Source organism: Tiliqua scincoides, chromosome 8, assembly GCF_035046505.1.
Source record: "Tiliqua scincoides isolate rTilSci1 chromosome 8, rTilSci1.hap2, whole genome shotgun sequence".
NCBI lineage: Eukaryota > Metazoa > Chordata > Lepidosauria > Squamata > Scincidae > Tiliqua > Tiliqua scincoides.
Window position 1 is genome coordinate 14,534,528 of NC_089828.1, and position 22,584 is coordinate 14,557,111.

At 45.5% G+C, this 22,584-nt stretch overlaps 1 protein-coding gene and 2 pseudogenes across 2 annotated transcripts in view; all 3 read left to right on the plus strand.

Annotated features, from left to right (window-relative positions):
* Window positions 1-318: 318 nt before the first annotated feature.
* LOC136659804 (5S ribosomal RNA) lies at window positions 319-438 on the plus strand (annotated as a pseudogene).
* Window positions 439-9,262: 8,824 nt separating this feature from the next.
* TNFAIP8L3 (TNF alpha induced protein 8 like 3) overlaps window positions 9,263-22,584 on the plus strand; it is a 61,306-nt gene continuing 47,984 nt past the window's right edge. The window contains exon 1 of one of the 2 annotated variants that reach the window (XM_066635673.1): window positions 9,263-9,372. In XM_066635673.1, coding sequence (XP_066491770.1) covers window positions 9,321-9,372 — 52 coding nt within the window. In that variant the 5' untranslated portion in view covers window positions 9,263-9,320. Of the gene's footprint in view, window positions 9,373-12,175; window positions 12,213-22,584 lie in introns of those variants that run through there. The other variant, XM_066635674.1, reaches the window with a different exon arrangement.
* On the plus strand, window positions 19,721-19,840 carry LOC136659613 (5S ribosomal RNA; annotated as a pseudogene).

Here is a 22,584-nt window from a genome sequence, read left to right on the forward strand (position 1 = left end):
TCAGAGTTGAGGAGACGTGAAGATGTTCGGGGCAAGGATCTTCAGAAGCTCCATGTTGGCTCCAAAGGCATCTGCTTTCAATTTGGGAAAGTATTCCCATCTTCCAAAGTTTGCCTCTGTTCATTTAAGACAGGATCAGACCCAGCCAAAACCCAATAGAGGGTGGCAGAGGAACACTCTCTGAGGAACTGATGTAACCTGTGATTCCTTGTAAGGAATGCCCTGCTATCTAGCTTGTATATCTGTAAATCTGTATATTTGTAAATCTGTAAATCTGTATATTTGTAAATCTGCAAATTTATGCAGGCCCACTGATTCACAATTAGCAACTATTATCCTGCACATGCCCGATCTCGTCTGATCTTGGAAGCTAAGCAGGGTCGGGCCTGGTCAGTACTTGGATGGGAGACCGCCTGGGAATACCGGGTGCTATAGGCTTATACCATAGTCTTTCGAGACTGAAGGTTGCCAACCACAGCGCAATCCAATTGAAATAGAGCACAGGCACAGCAGTTGCTGCACCTTTGCAAGCTGTCACAAATGTCCTGACCCGCTCTGATACACAAACATGCACAAACCACCCATGCACAAACAGGCACTGTATCCAGATCCTGGTAAGAGCTACTCCTTATGATTCAGGGACAGGGAGAGGGTGGGGAGGGGGTGTAACAGGGTGGGTGAAGGCAGAATAGGGGATGGATTGGGCCCGGGAGGGGAAGGGGTGACAGAGGAGGCCTCTGCCATATCCTAATCCCTTCCCAGGCCTTGAGACCCTACATGGAGCTTCTCAGACTTGCACCAGCGATTTAGCAGGCACAGATCTGAGTAGCCCCATTGGGCAGGCTACGGCACTACATGGGGTAAGGAAACAAATGTTCCCTTAACCTAAGGAAACTTCCAGCTTCGAACCTGTTCCAAATCAGCACTGAAAATGGTGTAGGCCACGAAACCCCACTATATCAGCACTACTTAGGATTGGGTTGCCCACTAGTTAACTGGCCAACCAGCTAGGTAAGCTGAAGACAGGAGGGGAGAACAGGGGGGCTTTTTGTACATGTGTGCTGTGCACATGGGTGTACAGGGGTCCTTCCTCCCACAGCCCAGCATAACCTGGTGGCACCTCTGATTCTGCACACAAAACACATGGCCTTTGATTGCCCCTCCTTAGTGAGGAGTTTCTGATAAGCATTTGAAAAATCCCAAGCAGTGGTGTCACCAGGGTTTGCGTCACCTGGTGCGGGAGGCTAGCATGTCACTTCTATGATGGACCTCCTCCCATGCAGTGGGTGGGGCAACACCGCAGGCAGTAGGTGTGGTGATGTACCATCGCCCCACCCCCACTGGTTTTTTGGGTGTAACTTTTGATAGAATCGACGTATTTCAATGCGGTTTGTTTCACTGTATTCCGCATGAAATCACACATTGATTGATATATAACATGATGATGTTATTTGAAAGTAACACAATTTTTAAAATGTTGGCACACAGTGGTGTCACCCCCTCTGTGCGCATCACCTGGTGTGGCCCACACCCCCTGCACCCCCTAGCTATGTCACTGATCCCAAGTCTGTGAAAAACTCTGCACAACACCAAAATCATTTGCTGCTCCCTTCACACCCATTGCATTGCCTGGGTCACTTCATGAACATGATGTTCTACAGAGAGTCACATTTTTTTCCATGGTGGAGCCCACATGAGCAATTTAACAGCTCCCTGTGGTTTTTTTTTAGAATCAGCAGCAAATGTTCAGCATATTTCTAGATTCAAACCTTCAAATGGCAGATGTAGAGTTAGATCCACAACTTATTGTATCCAGTCTCAGATTGTTTTAACAGACAAATCAGGCTGTGTGTGTGTGGGCTACATGATTTGCATGAGCATCTACAATCTCTCTTGCTAACACAGCAAGACAAATCGTTTAACATCTGATAGATCACACACCATTTGCATCACATACAGCAAGGAGTGATAACAGCTTGGCTCTCATCTCTTAATAAAAAGGAAGTGTATATGATTCTACATAAATAAATGAAACACACCAGGCTGTCTCCTGTTTTGGAAGGGATGGGGAGTTTTAAAAAATGCAGACACAGTATAATTGCAGCTAAATATACCACCTTTTAATGTGATGGTTTGGAATAAGAGAGACTGAAAGAGGGATTCAGTTTCTGTGCAAATGCAATAAATTTTGTAAGCAATCTTCCAGGAGTACCCCACTGGAAATATTATCAATTTTTTTTATTTTAGAAAAGATGAGATACATCAGCAAAAAATGCCTGCTCTCAGTTCTAGTAAGAAAAAGCTCCCCCCGCATCAGACATTGCCCTTTTCATATGGTCAGATATCATGCATACTCTTGAACATATGTTATCTATTGAACCTTAGCCAGGAATTATGTGCTCCTTGCAAAGTCTGAATTAGTGCCGAGAAGAGGCTGCTTCTCCTCCTCCTCCACTGAAATTCAGATTCCAGGGAGCTGAGCAACAGGGACAAACTGCTCTCCTCTCATGCTGCAGCCCCAATCCAAATTCCCTTGCAATTCCTTTTGGAGAAACAGTTCCTGCATCATATCTGCTTTAGCCCAAACATAATGTCTCAACCAGGGATGGGTCACAACTTGAATGACTTGGACTAGAGTTGACAAACTCATGTTTTTCGCAACTCATACAGACTCAAGGTATTTTATTTATTTATTTATTTATTTATTTATTTATTTATTTATTTATTAATTATTATTATTATTATTATTATTATTATTATTATTATTATTATTATTATACCGCTTTTCAGCAAAAAGTTCACAAAGCAGTTTACTGAGAAAATCAAATAACTGATGGCTCCCTGTCCCAAAAGGGCTCTGTCTGAAAAGTTGTGAAAAAACACCAGCAGACAGCCACTTGAAAAGACACTGCTCAGGTGAGGAGGGCCAGTTACTCTCCCCCTGCTAAACCCCTGCTAAACTAAACTAAACCACTTGAAAAAGTGCCTCTTACCCAGTTAGCAGGGCCGCTGCACATGTCTCTTGAACCCAGAACTGACTAGTGACTTGTATCTTTTCTCCGAAACAAGTCTGGACCTGTTGGCTCAAGTTTTGGAATTCGAGTCTACCTCCCAGCAGCCCAGTGTGAGGTGTCTCTCTGTGTGCTTGCTCTGTGTTTTCTGCAGATCTGTGACTGATTTGTGGCTTGACTTGCTTTTTGAAAAGACTCGGACTCAAGTCAGAGTGACTCTAAAAATAGCTCTGGATGAGTCACAATGGCCACCCGTTATGATGTGTTTGCAACTCGAGTCAAGGGGAGACGAGACTCAAGACTTGACTAAAAATTCAAAGAAGTGAATCCGGTACATCCCTGGTCTGAACCAGAACTCACTGACAGGGTTGTCATGTTGGATGCACCCAAAACTTGAGATATATAAGGCAGGGCCACTAATAACAGAAGACTGGATCTGGTGATGTCATAAGGTTGTCAAGCCTTGGAGAATTGAGGGGGGCAGGGGAATCTGATACTAGGAATACAGAGAACTGATGAAGCTTTTGATGGTCTGTACTAGGAGAGAGAGCTCAATTTGAAAAGAGAAAGAAAGAAAGAAAGAAAGAAAGAAAGAAAGAAAGAAAGAAAGAAAGAAAGAAAGAAAGAAAGAAAGAAAGAACGAACGAACGAACGAACGAACGAACGAACGAACGAACGAACTCCAAGATTCTTGTTAAGGTGAGAGGAAATGTTTGGCCATTAGTAGAGTTGCCAACTGACGAAAAATTCAAGACTGGTCTGCTTCTGTACCTTCAATGAAAACCTGGGCTGCAGAAATTAGCAAGTGGAACTAGTCAAGGTAGGGAGATAAACATCTCTGTCATGACCTGCTAATGATATAGATCATAGTGCTGAGAAAAGCACAAGAACAAAGGCTGGTTTTTGAACAAAAAGTTGGCAACCCCCAAATATAAACCCTCTTGCAATGCGAATTCATTCTGTATGTTTTTTGAAAAATATTAGTCATAGTAAGAATTAAGTTATATCAGTGGTGTTAAATTGTTATTAGCAGCTATAATAACTACATCATAACTACCAAGAATGCTCTGCACCACCAGGACATCACATGGAAAGCATTTTTTAAAACCAGAAAGGATTCATTGCTCCTATTCATTTTATGATATGATTTTTCTCTTAACTCCAGCATGGTAATTGAAGTATTAACATGTTTAAATTAGCAAATGCTTCATGATGTTCATTTAAATACTGTTGTTAATTTCCTGCCCCTTTCAGTTGCTTTGGGACACGCATATGGGCAGTGGCTAGAGGGGGTGAAAAGCACTATGTTGTGCAGGGAGCCTCACCTTCCACTCCCTTCCACTCCCCTTCGAAGATATTCCGGACAGTGTGAGCAAAATGAAGGCCTACGTTTTGAATTAGAACCATGGTGCAGTGAGTAGGGGGGTTAAACCCTTACTACCTGCACTGTTTTTCAATGGAAAATCCCCCCCCCCATGACTGTTTACTGCAAAGTGTTGCTTTGGTGACAGCAGCTTTCAGGGGGCAGGAGAGAAGGGTTAGCCCCCTCTCCATCAACACTACAGTCTCAAATGGAATTGGGGCCTCCACAGCTTGCTTACTAATGTGAAGGAGAAGCTCCTGCTTCCACACACTGACACATTTACTGCAATGTCCATGTTGGCAACCTTCAGTCTCGGAAGACTATGGTATCGCGCTCTGAATGGTGGTTCTGGAACAGTGTCTAGTGTGGCTGAAAAGGCCGATTCGGGAGTGACAATCCCTTCCACACTGGGAGCAAGTGCAGTCTGTCCCTGGTCTGTCTCCCTGGCTATGGACCTTCCTTCTTTGCCTCTTTGCTTCAGACTGTTGGCCAAGTGTCTCTTCAAACTGGGAAAGGCCATGCTGCGTATAGTTTGAGTAAATATGCCTAAGACTGAAGCCAACTCCAACCATACTTACTTAGACTTATGTCCCATTGAACAGAGTTGGATTTACTTCTGAGTAAATACAGGCAGCCCAAGACCAAGCAAGCTCAGGGAAAGTTATATGGACACTTGAGTGCACTTCCCTTTCTAGACATGAGATGACTTGTATTCAGCTAACTTCATTTCACCTGCACTAGCTGCTGATTTGCTTCCAGGTTCAATTCAAAAGTGCTGGTACTGATTTGCAAAGCCTTCATGGCCTAGGTCTGGCATACCTTGAAGATATCTCCTAGGCCATTCTCTTCTCTGGCCCTGCTTTGGGTTCCAGTTCCTTGTGAAATGAAATCTGTCATTGTTTTTACATGAGTTGCCCTGGAGCTGTGCTGGCATGAGCTCCCCCTGAGGTCTGCAATTCTCAGCATGTAGTTAGTCTGTGGAACTCCTTGCCACAGGATGTGGTGATGGCATCCAGCTTAGATGCCTTTAAAAGGGGATTGGACAAATTTCTGGAGGAGAAGTCCATCACAGGTTTCAAGCCATGATGTGTATGTGCAACCTCCTGATTTCAGAAATGGATTACCTCAGAAGGCCAGACGCAAGGGATGGCACAGGGATGCAGGTCTCTTGTGTCTTGAATGCTCCCTGGGGCATTTGGTGAGCCACTATGAGATACAGGAAGCTGGACTAGATGGGCCTATGGCCTGATCCAGTGGGGCTGTTCTTATGTTCTCATTGGAAGACAGCTAACAAATGGTTTTGCTCTTCATTATTGTCACTATCATCCTTGTGATCTCTCATATTCTGGATATATTCACAAGATTCTGACTTCTCTTGTGAGTGAGTCTTCAGATGGAAAAAATCTGTATGGTGGTGGTGGGCAGTATGGCAGGCTTCTAGCGTTCATGTGCACAAATATGCGCAAGACAAAATGCCAGTCTATGGCTTCAGGTTCCTTACTTTACACAAATGCAGGGCAGACCACCCATGAGAATGGGGGAAGTGTGAATGAGAGGATAGTGATAAGCTACTGTCAGAGCCTTTTTGCTGACACTCTAGCCCACCACTCTCCTCTCCTCTCCACTTTATCTTTTGCCCCACCAACATTCTAGCCCACCATTCTCCTGTCCTTTATGTCTTCTTCTATGCCATTTCCCTCTTTAAAAAAAAAATCCAGGGAATGGGCAGAGAAGCAGCAGCAGCAGTTGGTGTACTACAGGGTACATGGGCCACAGGTTGGCATACCACATCAAGTGGTAGGAGGTCATGGATAAGCCTTCCATGTACTCATATGCACACACACACATATTCATACAGGAACTCACACCAGTCTGTCCAGATAGTGAATACTGCTGAGTTGCAGTTGTTTTATATATCTACAAGTGGATCCATTGCAAGATTAAAGATTCTATTAAGATTTCTTAAGGTTTTCAAAAAGGGAACTGTTATTATCCACTTAGTAGCAGATGGTGATATAGAAGCCAGTGCAGGAAAGACTGTTAGAACATAGGGGGGAAAATTCCGGGTTTGAGGATGTGATGAAACCACACTAGAAGAATCATTTCCCTGCACTAAGAAAAAGTAGATGGATAGATTCTCATTTACATTATGGGTTTTTTTCCCCCCAGGCTTTGATTTGTGGATTTGCTGCCCGATCCAAGGCCAATACTGAATTTTTAAAAGCCCTTAGAGCAGTGGTTCCCAAACTCTTTAGCACAGGGTCTTACTTTTTAAATGACACTCTTATCACAGTGATTTTCAGCCTTTTTTATCTCATGGAACACATACAAGGCGCTAAAATGGTCAAGGCACACCATCGGTTTTTTGACAAGGGACACCACACTGCAGGTGAGGAGCTCAAATCCCCAAATGGCCCTACTAATAAATGACCCTTTCCCAAATTCCCACAGCACACCAATCTGCCACAACATAAGGGTTGAAAAGAGCTGCAATGTCAGAACCCACCTAGCTTCACAAGCCTTTAAAAAGTGTTTCACTTTACCAGCCACTCAAGCCTCTGTTTGAATCTTTTTTATTATGGGGGGGGGCGCTTTCTGGAGTGTTCGTTGAGTTCCACATTCATCAGGTCCTGACAGTTCTGGTGGACTTGCATTCCCCCTCACCTGGCCTTTGGCATGCACCTGAAAGCTGCTGCAGCCCTAGGCTGCTGCAGCCTGATTCATGGATGCCAAGGGATGTGGCTATAATGGTGATTGGGCAGTAATGTCCCCCCCTTGCAGTAATGCCCCCCCCTTGATACACATAGCCTAATCTGCCTTGCCAGTTCCACGACCCATCAAAAAACCACAGGTGGGTCCTGATCCACAGTTTGGGAACCACTTAGTCTAATGTGACTTGGATGGGTATCGAGTTCCAAAGGTCAGAGATATTATTTTTTCCTGTGGGTAGAGTGCTCATTTCTGCCTGCAGATTCTAAAACGCAGAGGGGGGGTGACTAACTATGTTGGAGCTTAGTACTGTTTTTCAACAGATGTCTCTCGCTACCTGCATTGTCTGATTCGGTTTTGGGGATCCCCTAATTAAATCTTTTCCATGTCACAGATTATTTTCTTCTTCCCTTGTTCATCTGTTTACGATCTAGGAAAAAATTGTATGTGTGATACAGAAATCCCAAGTATCATTTAAAAAGTTGGGCAAGGATTTTGAGGCAAAGTTAACATTTTAAAATGCATATTTCAAGACCAAGAAAGAACTCCTGAAATTGTAAAAGGTTTTCTGAAAAGCATCCCAAACTTGATTTGACAACAACCATTTAGGATGGAACAACACATGACCATGAAGGAACAACACATGAACAATGCGTTGCACTGCAACCAGTGTTGGTTAATGGACAGGGTGCTGTGTTCACCCAGGAAAACCTGACATTCAGATCTGTCAGGGAAACTAAATAGATGACTTGAAGCTCGTCATGATCACTTGTCCTACCTATCGCGGTTGTTACGAGCGTGAAATAGGAGAGTCTGTGTATGCTGCGCTGAGCTCTTTGCAGAAAAGACGGGATAAAATAATTATTTTTTAAAAAATAGTGTTTTATAATGAGCTAGAGCAAAGGGGTCAAACTGGTTTCATAGAGAGGGCCAAAGTTAGCATTCCTGGTGGAGGGTCGGAAGTGACATCATTAAGCAAGAAGTGATGTCATTAAGCAGATGATGACCAGAAACGAGTACTATGTTCTCACATAGAAACTCATTAGCTACAAATGACAGAATTGAAAATATGCAAATCTTGTTGATATTTTCAAGATATAAGAGAGCCGATTATTACGCCGGGAGAGCCCAATTATAACAGGGGTCAGATAAATTGCTTCCAGGGGCCGCATTCAGCCTGCAGGCCTGATATTTGACACCCCTGCACTAGAATCAAGATGCATTTCCTCCTCAAATATTTAACTTAAGAAACTGGGGGGGTGGGATGCTGGTCTGGCCTCTCCATGAAGCCAGCTGAGACCATCGCCTCAGGCAGCAAATGGGCAAGACCCACTTCCGCTCATTCCCTTTTCCAATCCAGGGAGAAGCACAGACTGGCACAGCAGGCGGGGAGAGGGGCAGCATTTTGCACTTTATCTCAGGCACCAGGAGCTCTTGGGCCAGACCTGGGGGTTGGGCATGTGTCAAAAAAATTCCAAGAATGGCCCCCTTTACAGCCCAAGCCTATGCCCATTTACTCAGAAGGAAGCTCCATTAGAGTCAATGGAGCTTACTCCCAGGATTGCAGCCCTGGGCCCAATCCTATCCACACTTACTTGGGAGTAAGCCCCATTGAATATAATGGGACTTACTTCAGAGTAGACATGCAGAGGATTGGGCTCTTGGTGACACAAAGGGAGGATTTCAACAGGATCATTTGCCAGCCCTCCCTCCCTCTCTGAACATGTTGCCAGGGGTTGAACCCAAGACCTTCCACACGCCAAGCCACCCGAGCGCGTGCCAAAAACCTGCTCCGGAGGGGGCTTGGGTGGGTTTAATGGGTTTTCTTTGAAGGGAGACGTCTGACCGCGAGAAAGCGGCTCTTCTTCTGCCCACTGAGCACCAGCCTGCCGGCCCAGCTCCTCCTGCCGCCCTCCATCTGTTCGTCCTCCAGGCGCCCCCAGTCTCTCGGTGGCTTTGAGATGCCAGCGAGGCGCAACACCCGCGTGGCCAAGAGGCGGCGGCCAAGCGCTCCCGCTGGGTGGCTGAAGTTGGACGCCCGGGAGAGAAACTGTTCCTCCTCCTCCTCCTCGCCTGCCTCTTCGCTCCGCCCGTGCGCTTCTCTGCCCGGAGGAGGAGGGGACAGCCCTGGCCCTCCCCCCACAAATCTGGGCTTCGCACTCCTGCGAGCGGTGGCAGCAGCAGGCAGTAGCCGGGAATCCGTGCCCAGAAGAGGCTGTTCCTCCTCCTCCACCACCATGGATTCGGATTCCGGGGAGCTGAGCGACGGCGAGCTGCTTCCATCGGCAGGTAGGGCACTGCAGCCACGAGGGGTGAGGATCCGGGACAGGCTCTTCCTGGTAGCCACCGTCCAGGAGGGGCTGCCTGAGGACTAACGCCCCCCACCCCCAATTAGGGGTTCCTGCGTCTTGCTCCATGCCTGCCAACGGGTTTCCTCGGAAGTCAGACGCTTCTGAGTTGCAAGGAGACGACACTGGCAAGCAAACGTGGGTGGGATGGCAGGCAGATGCTTAGTGGTGACTCGGTTGGGAGGGGAATGGACTCTGCATATGCTCAGAGGCCCTCTCTTTATGGCCAGGGTGGACTTAAAATGCGTCTGCTGGGAGGGGCGAGTCGAAACTCCGGGACAGAGCACCTGCTTGGCAGGCAGAGGGTGGCAGGTTCAAGCCTTGAAAGACCCCTGGCTTAGTGTCTGACTTCCGACTGGCTGACCGACTTCCGAGCTTTGGTTGCCACCAGTGGCACCCCAGCTGGGGGTAAGCTTGGGGTAGCGGAGTGGCTGGAGCACCAGTCCAGTGAGTCCTGAGTTCAAATCCTCACTCAGCTGCAAAGCTTATGGGGTAATCTGCAGCCAATCAGACAGCCAAATCTACCTCCTAGGCTTGCTGGGAGGATAAAGGACTGGGTATGATCAGAGCTGGGGGGGGGGGATTTAATGTAATCAATAAGTACCACTTTGCAGGTTCCCCAGGTGGAACTCCCATCTTCTTGGTTGAAATTGTATCCCTGGGTCAGAGTTGGTGCAAGTGGTATGTTTGTTATCTGTGCTTGCTGTAGGAAATCTAGCGGTGTCCAGACTGTAGGTCTTGCTTTCTGTCTTGTACCCTCACCTCATCTTCAGGTGTGAGGATGGTTTCTTGGTAGCGTCTTGGACACTTTGCACGTGCTCTGTTCACCTGTTGCAGAACTGAACTTTGTGAAACCAGATTGTGGCCCTCATCCTCTGCAAGTCACCAGCGGCTAGCGCACAAGTGGCGGGCATGATAAAAAGTCACTGTGTGATGCCAAAAAATGGGAGGAATCTCCAGATTTGGGACCTTTCCTACCTGTCATCTGCTTTGATACCACATGCAAAGCACCACAGCGCACACAATTATTCACAAGTATTTTGTCAGAAGGAATCAGAAGATCATTTAATGAGGAACAATTAGCACCTAACACACTCTGAACTAGACAGTTTACCAGATGTTCTGGTGGCATGGGAGGTCAATCCCATCAAACTGAAATTCATTGCTTGACCCCCAAGCAACTGATGTGCCTTGGCACGCAACCTCTTAACCTGGGAGAGGGGGTTCCATTTAGCTATGTATGGCTCGTGCACCTGCCATACCTGGATTTAATCCCATTTTGAAGCCATCAACCAGTGGCCACTCTTGTATCTTGTGGCATTGAGTTCCGTAAGTTATTTGTGCATTGGGTGAAGGACTTTAGGCGGGCACATTCATAGGGTGACCCTGAAATTCCAGCATTATGGGGCAGAGCAGTAATTTTTTCAACCTTTTTCATTTCATGGCACACAGACAAGGTGCTCAAATTATCAAGGCACACCATAAGTTTTTTGACAATTAACAAGGCACACTGTGCCACCAGTGGGGGGACTCACATCTCCTAAGGGCCCTGCTAATAAATGACCCTCCCCCAAATTCCTGCGGCACACCTGTAGACACATTTAGGGCACATCAGTGTGCCATGGCACATTGGTTGAAAATGGGTGGGCTAGAAAGAACTAAAAAACCCTGTCTATACTTTTCATATCATTCATAATTCTATATATTTCTATCCTGCTTCATTATCTGGTCTTTTCCCCCAGACTATAAAGCCCCAAACCCTTGAACCTCTCCCCACAAGAGTGGTGCTCAAAACCACCTCTGCACCTTATTCCATCTTTTCAACGGTACAACATTCTCTTTGGAGGCAGGCCAGCTAGAACTGTACATGGCATTCCAAAGGCAGTTGAACCAGAGATTTATTGGAAGGAATTATGGTGCTGGCATTTTTATTTTCTGTCTTTTTGCTAATGATTCTGAGCTGTGTCAGGAGTGGGCTGCTTCATATTAGACGTTTGTGACACACAGTGCAATTGGGGAGAGCGGGAGAGCACTAATATGCAATCCATATTGCATGAAATGGTGCGAATGGCTGTTTTCTACCATCGCTCTAGGTCTACCCACCCTAGGTGGGAGCCGAGGTCTACCCACCTGGTTGACCTGGCCTCTGGAGTTAAGGTAGTGCTCATACTTCTTCCCAAATGCAAACACTGGATCTGCCCCTCCTGTGGCATGTTTTTGAAATATCCAAAAGTAATTGCATTCTGACAAACACAGTCTGCAGTTCTATACACATGTGCCTGGGAGTAAGTGTCACTTAATGGGACTTACTGCTGAGTAATACTATACGATTTTGCTGAGGAGTGTCCTGATTGCTCCAAATTTATGAACTCTTCGCCCTCAGCCAAAGATAATCCAAGGATTGATTTAGTCTTCACTGTTTTGTGCGTGTGTCTTTAGGGTGTGTCCTTAGGGTGTATCTAGCTGGCAGCTCACCACACTCCTAATTGGACATTCCAGGGCTCACAACCTTCATAGGAAAAGGAGGTGCTATTGTCTTCAAGCCCAGGTTGTGGACTTCCTGGAGGCATCGGATAGGGCCACTGCGGGAAACAGGATGCTGGAATCAATGGACGTTTGGTTTGATCCAGCAGGGCTCTTCTTATGTTCTAACGTTTTCCCAGGGCTTCCTCTAGGATACCAGCTGGATGGGCCTTGCAGTCTGGAGATGTATTATCTCCATATTGCAGACAGGAAGACTGAGGCTAAGAGTGAGTGCTTGCCTAAGGCCACCTAACAGAGGTAAGATCTAAACCAGGGAAGTCTTGCTTTGCAACTCAGTGCTGAATCCTAACCCTGGACCCTGGCAACCCAGAGCAGCTCTGGGCTGCTCAGATCTGTGCCACCTCTTTAGTTGGCTCAGATTGGAGTAACCCTATTGGGGCTGCTGTGGCGTTACCTGGAGTAATTGGAAGCGATTCCTCTTGCCCCGGGCTGAGCCACTTTGGGCCCCAACCCTGCCTTGGATGTAGGGCAGGCCTGCCAGCTTATCTGTTCCAGGGCAGTTAGGATTGGGCTGTAAGTTCAGTAAACCAGTGATCTGACTCTGGGCAGAGCATCTTATGGGTATTTTTGTGTGTGTGTGGTGTTGTTGTTCATTAAATGCTTGCTCCAACAAATGGACTTATCTGAACAGCAGCAAAGGAGAGAAACATGTCTTAAATAAAGACAAAAGTTTGATATGCAAGTACTGCAGTGTACATGTCTACTCAGAAGTAGCTCTTCAAATATCGGAAGGGCTGCCATATGGAGGAAAGAACAAATTCGTTCTCAACTGAGTCCAAGGGTAGAACTTGTAGATCAAATTGGGTACAAACTTGCACCAGAAGAGATTCTGATTGGATATCAGGAAGAAATTCTGGGTGGTAAGAGTGGTGTAGCAGTGGAACAACGGAGGCGGTGAATTCTCTCTCACTGGACAGCTTGAAGCAGGCACCTGCTAGAGATGCTGTAGGAGGACTTCCTACTACAGACAAGGAGTTAAACTAGATGTTCTTGTGGGTCTCTTTCAATTCTATGATTCTATAAGTAATCCCCAAGGAGTTTAGAGGGACTTCCTTCTAGTCACTGTTTAGAATGGCAGCCTTAAAGTGTATACAGCACTTTCCTTAAGTGTTCAGGGGAGTTTAACTTCTGTTCACTCTTTTGCACTTCATGGCCAATGAAGAGCAGGTTCTGCTCACACTGATTCCTTTAGCATGGGTGGTCTTTTGTGTTTAGCTCATTTGAAACCAATTTTGTGACATATGAGAAACAGAGAGGGGCTTTTGTTTTCTGACATGTCTTTGGAAGCAACATGAACCAGCTGTTTTCCATCACTGAAGAACAGATAAAGTTCACAAAGGCCACAGATGCAGAAGTGTGGTTGTTCCTCCCAGGTCAGATCTTTGTGAAGTGAGTCAATCAAATGAGTCATTGTTGACACATCCAGGAACTCAGGAGGGGAGGCGTGTGAATGTGCTTCTCAACAGGCTTTCCCAGTGGTGACCGTACCCTCCAACATTTCACAGGTGGAAAAAAGGGCACCTGGGACACCATCTGAGCATTCCTTATGATGATACTTTACTGAAGGGTCAGTTCCACCTTTTGTATACCATATTAATTTACTCAGCAGCCATTGGTCCTCTGTTGCCATCAGCATGGCAGCACATGAAAGTGCAGTGAAACATGCAAGTTCTAGGAACCCTTGACCATTGGCTGGTGGTGCATCCCAGTGGAAGGTCAGCATTCAAGAAGGAGGCAGGAGAATTAACCAAAAGAACAATTGATTGAGGGATCATTACAATAATAGCAGAGGGGGGGGAAAAACGTAGAGATACAGGCAAAGGTACTACAGTAGTCCCAGCACAAAAAGCAACTGCTTGAAATTAGCCAGTTTGTTTGAAATTATGTGAGAATACTATTTTTTTTTCCTTTAACCAACAGGTGCCTATTTCTGGAGAAGGGAGAGGGGGGAAGAGAGAAAGTTCCTGAACTTAACAGAAGGAAAGAGTCTACTATTGATTAACTAAGCCTGAAAATAGAGAAATACAGAGTTTGCTTTTCCTCTAGAGCAGGGCTGGGCAAACCCTGGCCTGGGAGCCATTTGTGGTCCTTGGGGACCCTCAATCCAGTCTACAGGGACCCCCCCCCTCTCTCCAATGAGCCCCTGTCCATCAGAGACTGTTAGAGTCCACATTGCCCCACGACCGCTGGTCGTGACCACCAGACGCAAACTGCAAACCAAATTAGAGCAAGGCCTTTTATAGTCTCCATGTGTTTTTACTTCCTCCTGGTCATTATTTTAAACCCCCCCTCCCATATGTTTTCACTGTGCAAGAGGTGTGTGGCAAACAGTTCATAGTTTTCATGTGGTTCTACTTGCCTATATTATAGTTCTCGTGTATTATAAAGTCTGTAAAATTCATTCATTCATATAAGTTCCGCCTCTAATGTGCAAGAGGTGTGTGGCAAACAGTTCATAGTTTTCATGTGGTTCTATGTGCTTATATTATAGTTCTCGTGTATTATAAAGTCTGTAAAATTCATTCATTCATATAAGTTCCGCCTCTAATGTATTCATTTATGTAAATTTGTTTAAATTTGAAATGTAAATTAATTCTTTCCCCCCCCCCCCGGCCCCCAACACAGTGTCAGAGAGCTGATGTGGCCCTCCTGCCAAAATGTTTGCCCACCCCTGCTCTAGTGGGAAGAGGAAGGGTTAAGATCCAGGGGAGGAGTAACTCATGGGGGAGGACCCAGAAGGGAGATGCAGAGACGCTGCTGCAGGTGGGCTTGTGATAATAAACAAAACGGGCAGATAGGAGAGTGGGACGAAAGTCCAGCCGAGTCACACTGCACATGGTAAGAGAACTTTGCTTGGTTTAGCTTTGTTTCTAGAGCAACTGTCTGTAGTCACAAATTGCCTGTCCCTCTTCCTCCGCCGGCTCAGACAATCCTTTACTACAGATAGTTGCCCTCAAAACAGAGCCACAGAACCCAGATGCATTTTTCATTCATTTTCAACTGCTGTGCTCCAGACTCCAACGGCGCACCTGCGGACCTTTCAATGCGCACCAATGACAACAGCATACTGGTTGGAAATCGCTGCTCCAGAGGAAGAAGTCATTTATTTCACCGGGCAGGCCAGAACACACTTTTGGTTCCAACCCAAGTTCTGGATCCAACCCGGAGTTCAGTTTCTAAAAAATCCTGTCCTCCAACTTGGAATCCCTGGCTATGGTTGTCATCTTAACTGCTCCTTTTCATCACAGCCTGGAGCACAGAAATGCATTTGGGAAAGTGTTTGCCATTACCTGGGTCTCCGGGTGCAGTGCTTACAGTGTCGGACTAGGTCCCAGAAGAGTCAGGTTCGACATCCCACCTAGCTCTGAAGCTCACTGTGGCTGCAGTCCTAACCACACTTTCCTGAGACTAAGCCCCATTGAATAAAATGGGACTTACTTCTGAGTAGACCTGATTAGGCTTGTGCCCGGTATGACTTTGGCAATCTTTGAGTCTAACCTCTGTACAGCAGCAAGAAGGGGCAGTGCCACTTCTAAGACTGTGTCTGCCAGCTTCGCTTTTAGCAAAACAATTAGTTTTGTTTAAAAATGTGTTGGCAAGTGATTGAAATTGACTTATGAGTTGGTTAAAAAGTGGAGGGGATTAATCACTTCATCTAATTGATGAAAGGTTCCAGCCTTATCACAATATTCCATTGTGTATTGACAGTTGCATGCATAGGAGAAATTAGGGTGGGGGGGGTAGTCATATCAGTCTGTTGCAACAAAACCAACCAAGAGCCCTGAGTTACCTTGAAGCCAGGCACATTTATGGTGGCAGAAACTTTCATGAACTAGAGCCCATCTTATAAAATACATGAATTAGTATGATAACCATATGCTTCTGTGTAGTGCTTTTTGATTGTCTAAAGCAGGGGTGTCCAAAGTTTTTGGCAGGAGGGCCACATCAGCTCTCTGACACTGTGTCCGGGGCCAGGGGAAAAAAAGAATTAATTTACATTTAAAATTTGAATAAATTTACATAAGTTTACTTAAATGAATATATTAAAGACGAACTTATGTGAATGAATGAAGGTCTTGCAATAACTCAAGGCCTATAAAAGGCCTTGCACAAAGCATGGCTGGCCTTTCCTTTAATGCCGCTACTGCATCACAGACGTGAAACAGCAGGAAGTGGAGGGAGCCCTCATCCCACAGCTCATGTGAGAGGTCAAACAGTCGCCCTCACGCTGCGAGCAGTTGTGTCGGGCCAGTGCGGGCTCCAACAAATCTTTGGAGGGCCAGAGGCTCATTGGAGACTGGGGGCTTCCTGAGGGCTGCATTGAGAGGCCTTGAGGGCCGCATGTGGCCCCAGGGCCGGGGTTTGGGCACCCCTGGTCTAAAGCAAGGGTCTCCAAACCCCAGCCCGGGGGCCGGATGTGGCCTGCGGCAAGCCTCTTGTCTCCTGAAAGCCTCTGGCCCATTTGGCCAAACATGACTAGAACTGTGCTCTGGTTGTGTCTGGAGGGTGTTCTAATGGGCCAGAGAGAGCCCATTCATTCATTTATTCACTCATCTAAGTTCCATCTCTAATTTATTTATATAAATTTTATATTTAAATTTTTGTCCGGCCCTCAACACCATGCCAGATATTTGATGCAGCCCTCTGGCCAAAATGTTTGGAGACCCCTGGTATAAAGCATGTCACATATTGCCTCATTTTAATCCTTACAACAATCCCGTACGGTAAAGTAATGATTTTTATCCCCACATTGCAGCTGGTGAAGACTAAGGCTGTGAGCTACGTGGCTTGCTTAAGGCAACTTATGCAGTTTCTGGCAGAGGTGTGATTTGAACCCGGAAAGTCCTGACTCACATCTTAATCTTCTAGCCCAGTGGTTCTCACACATTTAGCACCGGGACCACCGGGATAGAATGAGAATCTGTCAGGTCCCACCGGAAGTGATGTCTTGACCGGAAGTGACATCCTCAAGCAGGAAAATTTTTAACTATCCTAGGCTGCAATCCTACCCGCACTTACCCAGGAGTAAGTTTCCTTTACTGTCATTGTTAAAAGAATATACATACTAGTTTGTTAAAAGTACAGGTCTATAACATTTCCCCAAATGTGGTCACATATCATGGTAGCATCAAGTCTAATATATTGAAAATAAAATATTGAAATGAATGGGGACCCACCTGAAATTGTCTCGCGACCCATCTAATGGGTCTCGACCCACAATCTGAGAAACACTGTTCTAGCCATTACAGTGAATGAGTTCATTCAAAGAATATGTGCATTTTTACCATGCAGACATGATCTAGGCAGAAGAGAGTAGATCACAATCCTACACATCAATGTGTATGAATAGAGTAGAACAAATCTGTTCTCTTAATTTTCGTCAGCTCCTTGATATGTACAAAAAGCAAATCGGGCTTTGAGGGGTAAGCAATCTTTAGTATGACCCTTTTGGGAAAGGAGTAAAGTTACCCTGCACATGTCTGATCTTAGAAGCTAAGCAGGGTCAGGCCTGGTTAGTACTTAGATGGGAGACCGCTTGGGAATAACCGGTGCTGTAGGCTTCTACCATAGTCTTTTGAGACTGAAGGTTGCCAACCATATAATCTCAAATAGCTACAGGCAAGCTCAGAACTTTAGTTGCAAAACTAAGAGGCAACTATTATGAGTCCTATCAAGTCTGATCTGAGTATTATATGACTATTCTTTTGCTACTGTTTTAGCAATGAGGGTGATGCAGTGCCCTCTTGCTTACGATACCATGCATTAAGCAGCTTTATAAATTAAGGCAATGTCACAATACTGTCCTCAAGTCATCCCTATGAGGTATTTTGTCCATCTCGTGTGTTTTTAGTTCTGATGAATGTTCTATGCTGCATCACAACTATTTTTCCAAGCAGCCGTGGCCTTCAGTTCAGTGATGAGTGATGTCTTCATTTAAATACTTGTGTTGGTTCTTGGTGTTGGGTTGTTTCCTAAAGAGAGTTGCTGTCTTGTGGCCTGACATGGCTATTGAAATCTACTGGTTTATTACTAGATGTCTGGTCCAGAAAGAGTTCTTGGTTGTGCATGACTTGTAATATGTGGCGAAGCTCCATGTGCGATGGCTCTGGGTAGCTCATTTATTTGCTGCAGTGAACTCTCAATTTAACGGACTAATAGAGGGGAAGACAGTGTCCATTAATGCTGAAAGTCTGTTAAATCCAGCTGCACTTAAGTCAGTGGGCACAAAGATGTACAAAACACAAATGACTAGTTTTTAAAGGAGCAGCAAACATCCGTTGTTCCCAAAGTCTGTTAAATCAAGGGTTCACAGTATATATGCTCCCCAGTTGTTCGTTTTTCCTGTGACTAGCTGGTTGGAAGACCGTTAATAAAGTATCTGATCTTGTTCTTTTTCCTCTCACACAATACCAGAACCAGGGGACATCCAGTAAAATTGAGTGTCAAGAGAATTAGGACAGACTAAAGAAAATATTTCTTTACCCAGTGTGTAATTAGTCTGTGGAACTCCTTGCCATGGGATGTGGAGCTCTAGATGCCTGTAAAAGGGGACTGGGCAGATTTCTGGAAGAAAAGTCCATCACAGGTTACAAGCCAAGATGGCTATGTGCAACTTCTTCTTGATTTTAGAAGTAGGCTGTCACTGAATGCTGTGTGCAAAGGTGTGGCACCAGCATATGGGTATCTTGTCTTCTGTGCTCCCTGAGGCATCTGGTGGGCCACTGTGAAATTACAGGAAGCTGGACTAGATGGGCCTTTGACCTGATCCAGCAGGTCTCTTCTTATGTTCTTAGCAAAGATTGGTTAATGCAGCATCCATTTACAAACCTCAGAAAACTGTGATGTATATTAAGGGTCTCTGGGTGTACATATACCAAGGTTCTCTTTTGGTGCCTGGCTTTTGATCGCAAAATCCCGGTTCGAGTCCCTTAAAGATACACCAGGCTGATGTTTGCAACAAGTGGAAAACTAGGACCACAAAAAACAAATTGGACTCGATCCCTTTGTAGCCTTAGGGCACACTCCTAACCAGGTCTACTCAGAAGTAATTCCTATCTTGTTCAATGGGGTTTGCTCTCAGGAAAGTGTGGTTAGGGTTGCAGCCTAAATGTAACATGAGCTGCATATTGTTGCTCAAGCATCCCTCTGGAAAGACAGCGGCCTAAATTTCCACAGTTGCCCCTAGGCAAATTTCTCCGTTTGCCTCCTGATGAGCCTGATGCTTCTTCTCAGTTAAGGTAGTTTAACTGAGTCTAAAGCAGCACCTGAGCGCTCCTGCAATTACATCACCGCTCCTGCTATAAGCAGAAACCCAGCGCTTTGCTCCCCACTGATTCCCCCTCAATGACACCTCTGATCACGGCTTTTAAGTGACAATTGTGCATGCCTGAATCAGCCCAGTACAGTGTTTATCTGTATCGCTTTCTGAAATCCAAATTTAAACATTTTTGCATCTTTTACGTGTTAGTCAAGTGTTAAAATGGTACCTTCCAGTAAAATTGTACCAATCCTACCTAACTCACCATACAGTGATGAGAATGGCATCCGCTGTATCCTGCAGGAGAGTTTTTGCTTCTGGAGGCTTCCTTGGGGGTAAGCTCCAGCCACCATGGGTCAATTCAAAGTCCTTGCCTTCCTCCCCACCCCATCATCTCCCATCTACCCTGTTCTACACCTCCCTGTCTCCCTCCTGACCCCTGCACAGTCTTACTCTTGGTAAGACTGGTACAAAATGGTATCCGGTGTCCATTAGCAACTGTTACCCTGCACATGCCCGATCTTGTCTGATCTCGGAAGCTAAGCAGGGTCAGGCCTGGTTAGTACTTGGATGGGAGACCGCCTGGGAATACTGGGTGCTGTAGGCTTATACCATAGTCTTTCGAGACTGAAGGTTGCCAACCTATCAAGCAGACCTGGCAACTAGCTGTTTGTGTCAGTGGCCCGTCCATGCTTGCCGGTGTTGTCACATTTTTAAAAATTGTTTATGCTGCCGGAATGCTTGTCCCAGTGACTTAAACGGCTCTTAGGATGGGGCCATTATATGCAGTTGCTTCTAGAGATCTAGAAAAATCCAGCACAAGCCTGTGGTTATTTGGTAGATCTCCACTTCTGCAGCTTTATGACACATTTGTTTGGTGCTAGCAAAGCAACCCTGCAGTGCTTCTTGCCGGACCGTTTTACAATTTCCTCATCAAAAAATAATTGTTTTACTAACTACTCATTATTTGTTTGGAACTGCATAATGCGTGGCTCTCAGAGCCCTGTTCTTACCCTGTTCTTTCCTCGCCCACTTCTTGTATACACAGTACAGTGTGTTGGTTCATGTGGGTGTTTGATAGTTACGCTGTCAGTCATTCCTTGCGGGGGGGGTAATAATAAGCCTTGGGACTTCTGGAATAATAGCAGATCCATCCAGATGGAGACGCAGAAAGGCATTGAGTGATACTGGCCAGAGGCACTTGGCCTGCAGAGATCAGAGCCCAAAGTACAAGGGCTATCGCTTGGAGTCAGGGATAACCAAGTCATTTCTGACTTGATCCTATATCTATTCACAAAAGACACCTTGGGCACAAAAGCACCTCTCTCTTCTCTGCTTTGGCTGCAGGAACATTACAAGACCTCCGCAGCCCAAGGGAACAACAAACTTTAGGTAGATGCCAAAGGACTCAGTCCCTTTGGGGACATTCAACTATGCTTTGGAACTGTACTTTGAAGTGGGGAGGAACTTGATGTGGTTTTCTGGGCTTTTTTTTAACTGACTCAGAGAAGGGAGGCTTGGGAGAAATCAGCTATAGTAGAGTCATGCCCCATAGTAGGGGCTAAGGCAGCCATTTTCAACCACTGTGCCGTGGCACATTGGTGTTCCGTGAGTGGTCCACAGGTGTGCCACAGGAATTTGAGGGAAGGTCATTTATTAGCAGGGCCAACAGGGATGTGAAGCCCCCAATGGCCGCATGGTGTGCCTTGGCAATTATCAAAAACCCGATGGTGTGCCTTGACCGTTTTAGTGCCTTGTCAGTGTGCCGTGAGATGAAAAAGGTTGAAATGCACTGGGCTAAGGTATTGGAAAGGGGGCAGGGGGAGTACTAAATGTAAGGAAATGAGGAATGACGAAGGGAGATGGAAATGCAATTTTAATGGCTTAGTACAAGTGTTATAAGCCAGGATGCAAATCCAACCAATAAGCAAATAACTTTTTGAATTTCTGCTCTTTTTGGAGAGTTAGAATAATTGAATGTTGGAATTAGAAGGGATCTTAGAGGTAATCTAATCCAACCTCCTGCTCAGATTTAGAATCCACTTGCTTTAGCTTCAGCCTGGCGTGGTGGGTGGCAGTTTATCAGAGTGTGATGGAAAGTTGGGAGAACATCATCTTATTGACATGTTACCTTCAACACGTATACAGTATACAAAGCAGTTATTCAGTTACATTCAATGCCTGCACTTGACATGATCTGTATTCTGCCTTTTTGAGGGATTGAGACTGCACTCTTGTAACACAGTTACACTGAGCATAATGAGATTTACTTTTGGGTAAACATGCAGAGGAGAACCGTGTTACTTGCTGTTTGCATGCGCATTTTTTTAAAAACAAAATGCTAAAACATGTACGTATGCACAGATGCCTGTTCATGTGTACAATATAATGTGGGAACAGAGTTTTCTATCCATTTAAAGGCATATACATCAGAGAGTGCAAGTCAACTGGAGATTATAGGAAAAATGGGGTTTCTTTCAGTGTTTCTCAAACTGTGGGTCGGGACCCACTAAGTGGGTTGCGAGCCAATTTCAGGTGGGTCCCCATTCATTTCAGTATTTCATTTTTAGTATATTAGACTTGATGCTCCCATGGTATGTGACTGCATTTGGGGAAATGTTACAGATCTGTACTTTGAAACAGGCTACTATGTATATGCTTTTAACAATGAAAGTAAATGGGACTTACTCCTGGGTAAGTGTGGGTAACATTGCAGCTTGGGATTGTTAAAAATTTTCCTGCTTGATTATGTCACTTCCGGTCATGACATCACATCTGGTGGGTCCGGACAGAATCTCATTCTCAAAAGTGGGTCCCAGTGCCAAGAGTTTGAGAACCACTGCTTTAGATTTTCAGGCCTTTACAGTGTAAAGTTTACACCAAGAAAAAGGTAAGGAAATGGGAATAAAAACTAGCAAGTCAAACACACACACAGCTGCATGCTATGGGTAGTTGTTCATTGGCTTAATTTAGTCCTCTTAAGCCAATGGTCTAGGTTTCTTTTAGATCAGAGATGGTCAACTAGCAGGCTGCAGGCAGTATTCAGCACATAAGTATCTTGCTGAATCCCCCAATCTTTTGAATGGCATTTGCCTTCCCGGAGTGCAATGCGTGGAGTCAAGTGGGGAAACTTGCAATCTGTCAGTTTCCCTCTGCGAACAACCAGCCTGCCTTCTCTTAGAATGCCATGTGGGTTAAGTTTGCAGCTGTCTGTGCTTGCCTTAGACCCACTCTGCCTAAGCAAAAAAAGCAAGTTTAATCAAATCAAATGCTGAGGAGTGCAAGGGAACCCTGTGGATGCCCTGATCACTGGGGGTGCAGCATCTTGCAAGGTTGCAATGAGATCTGCAG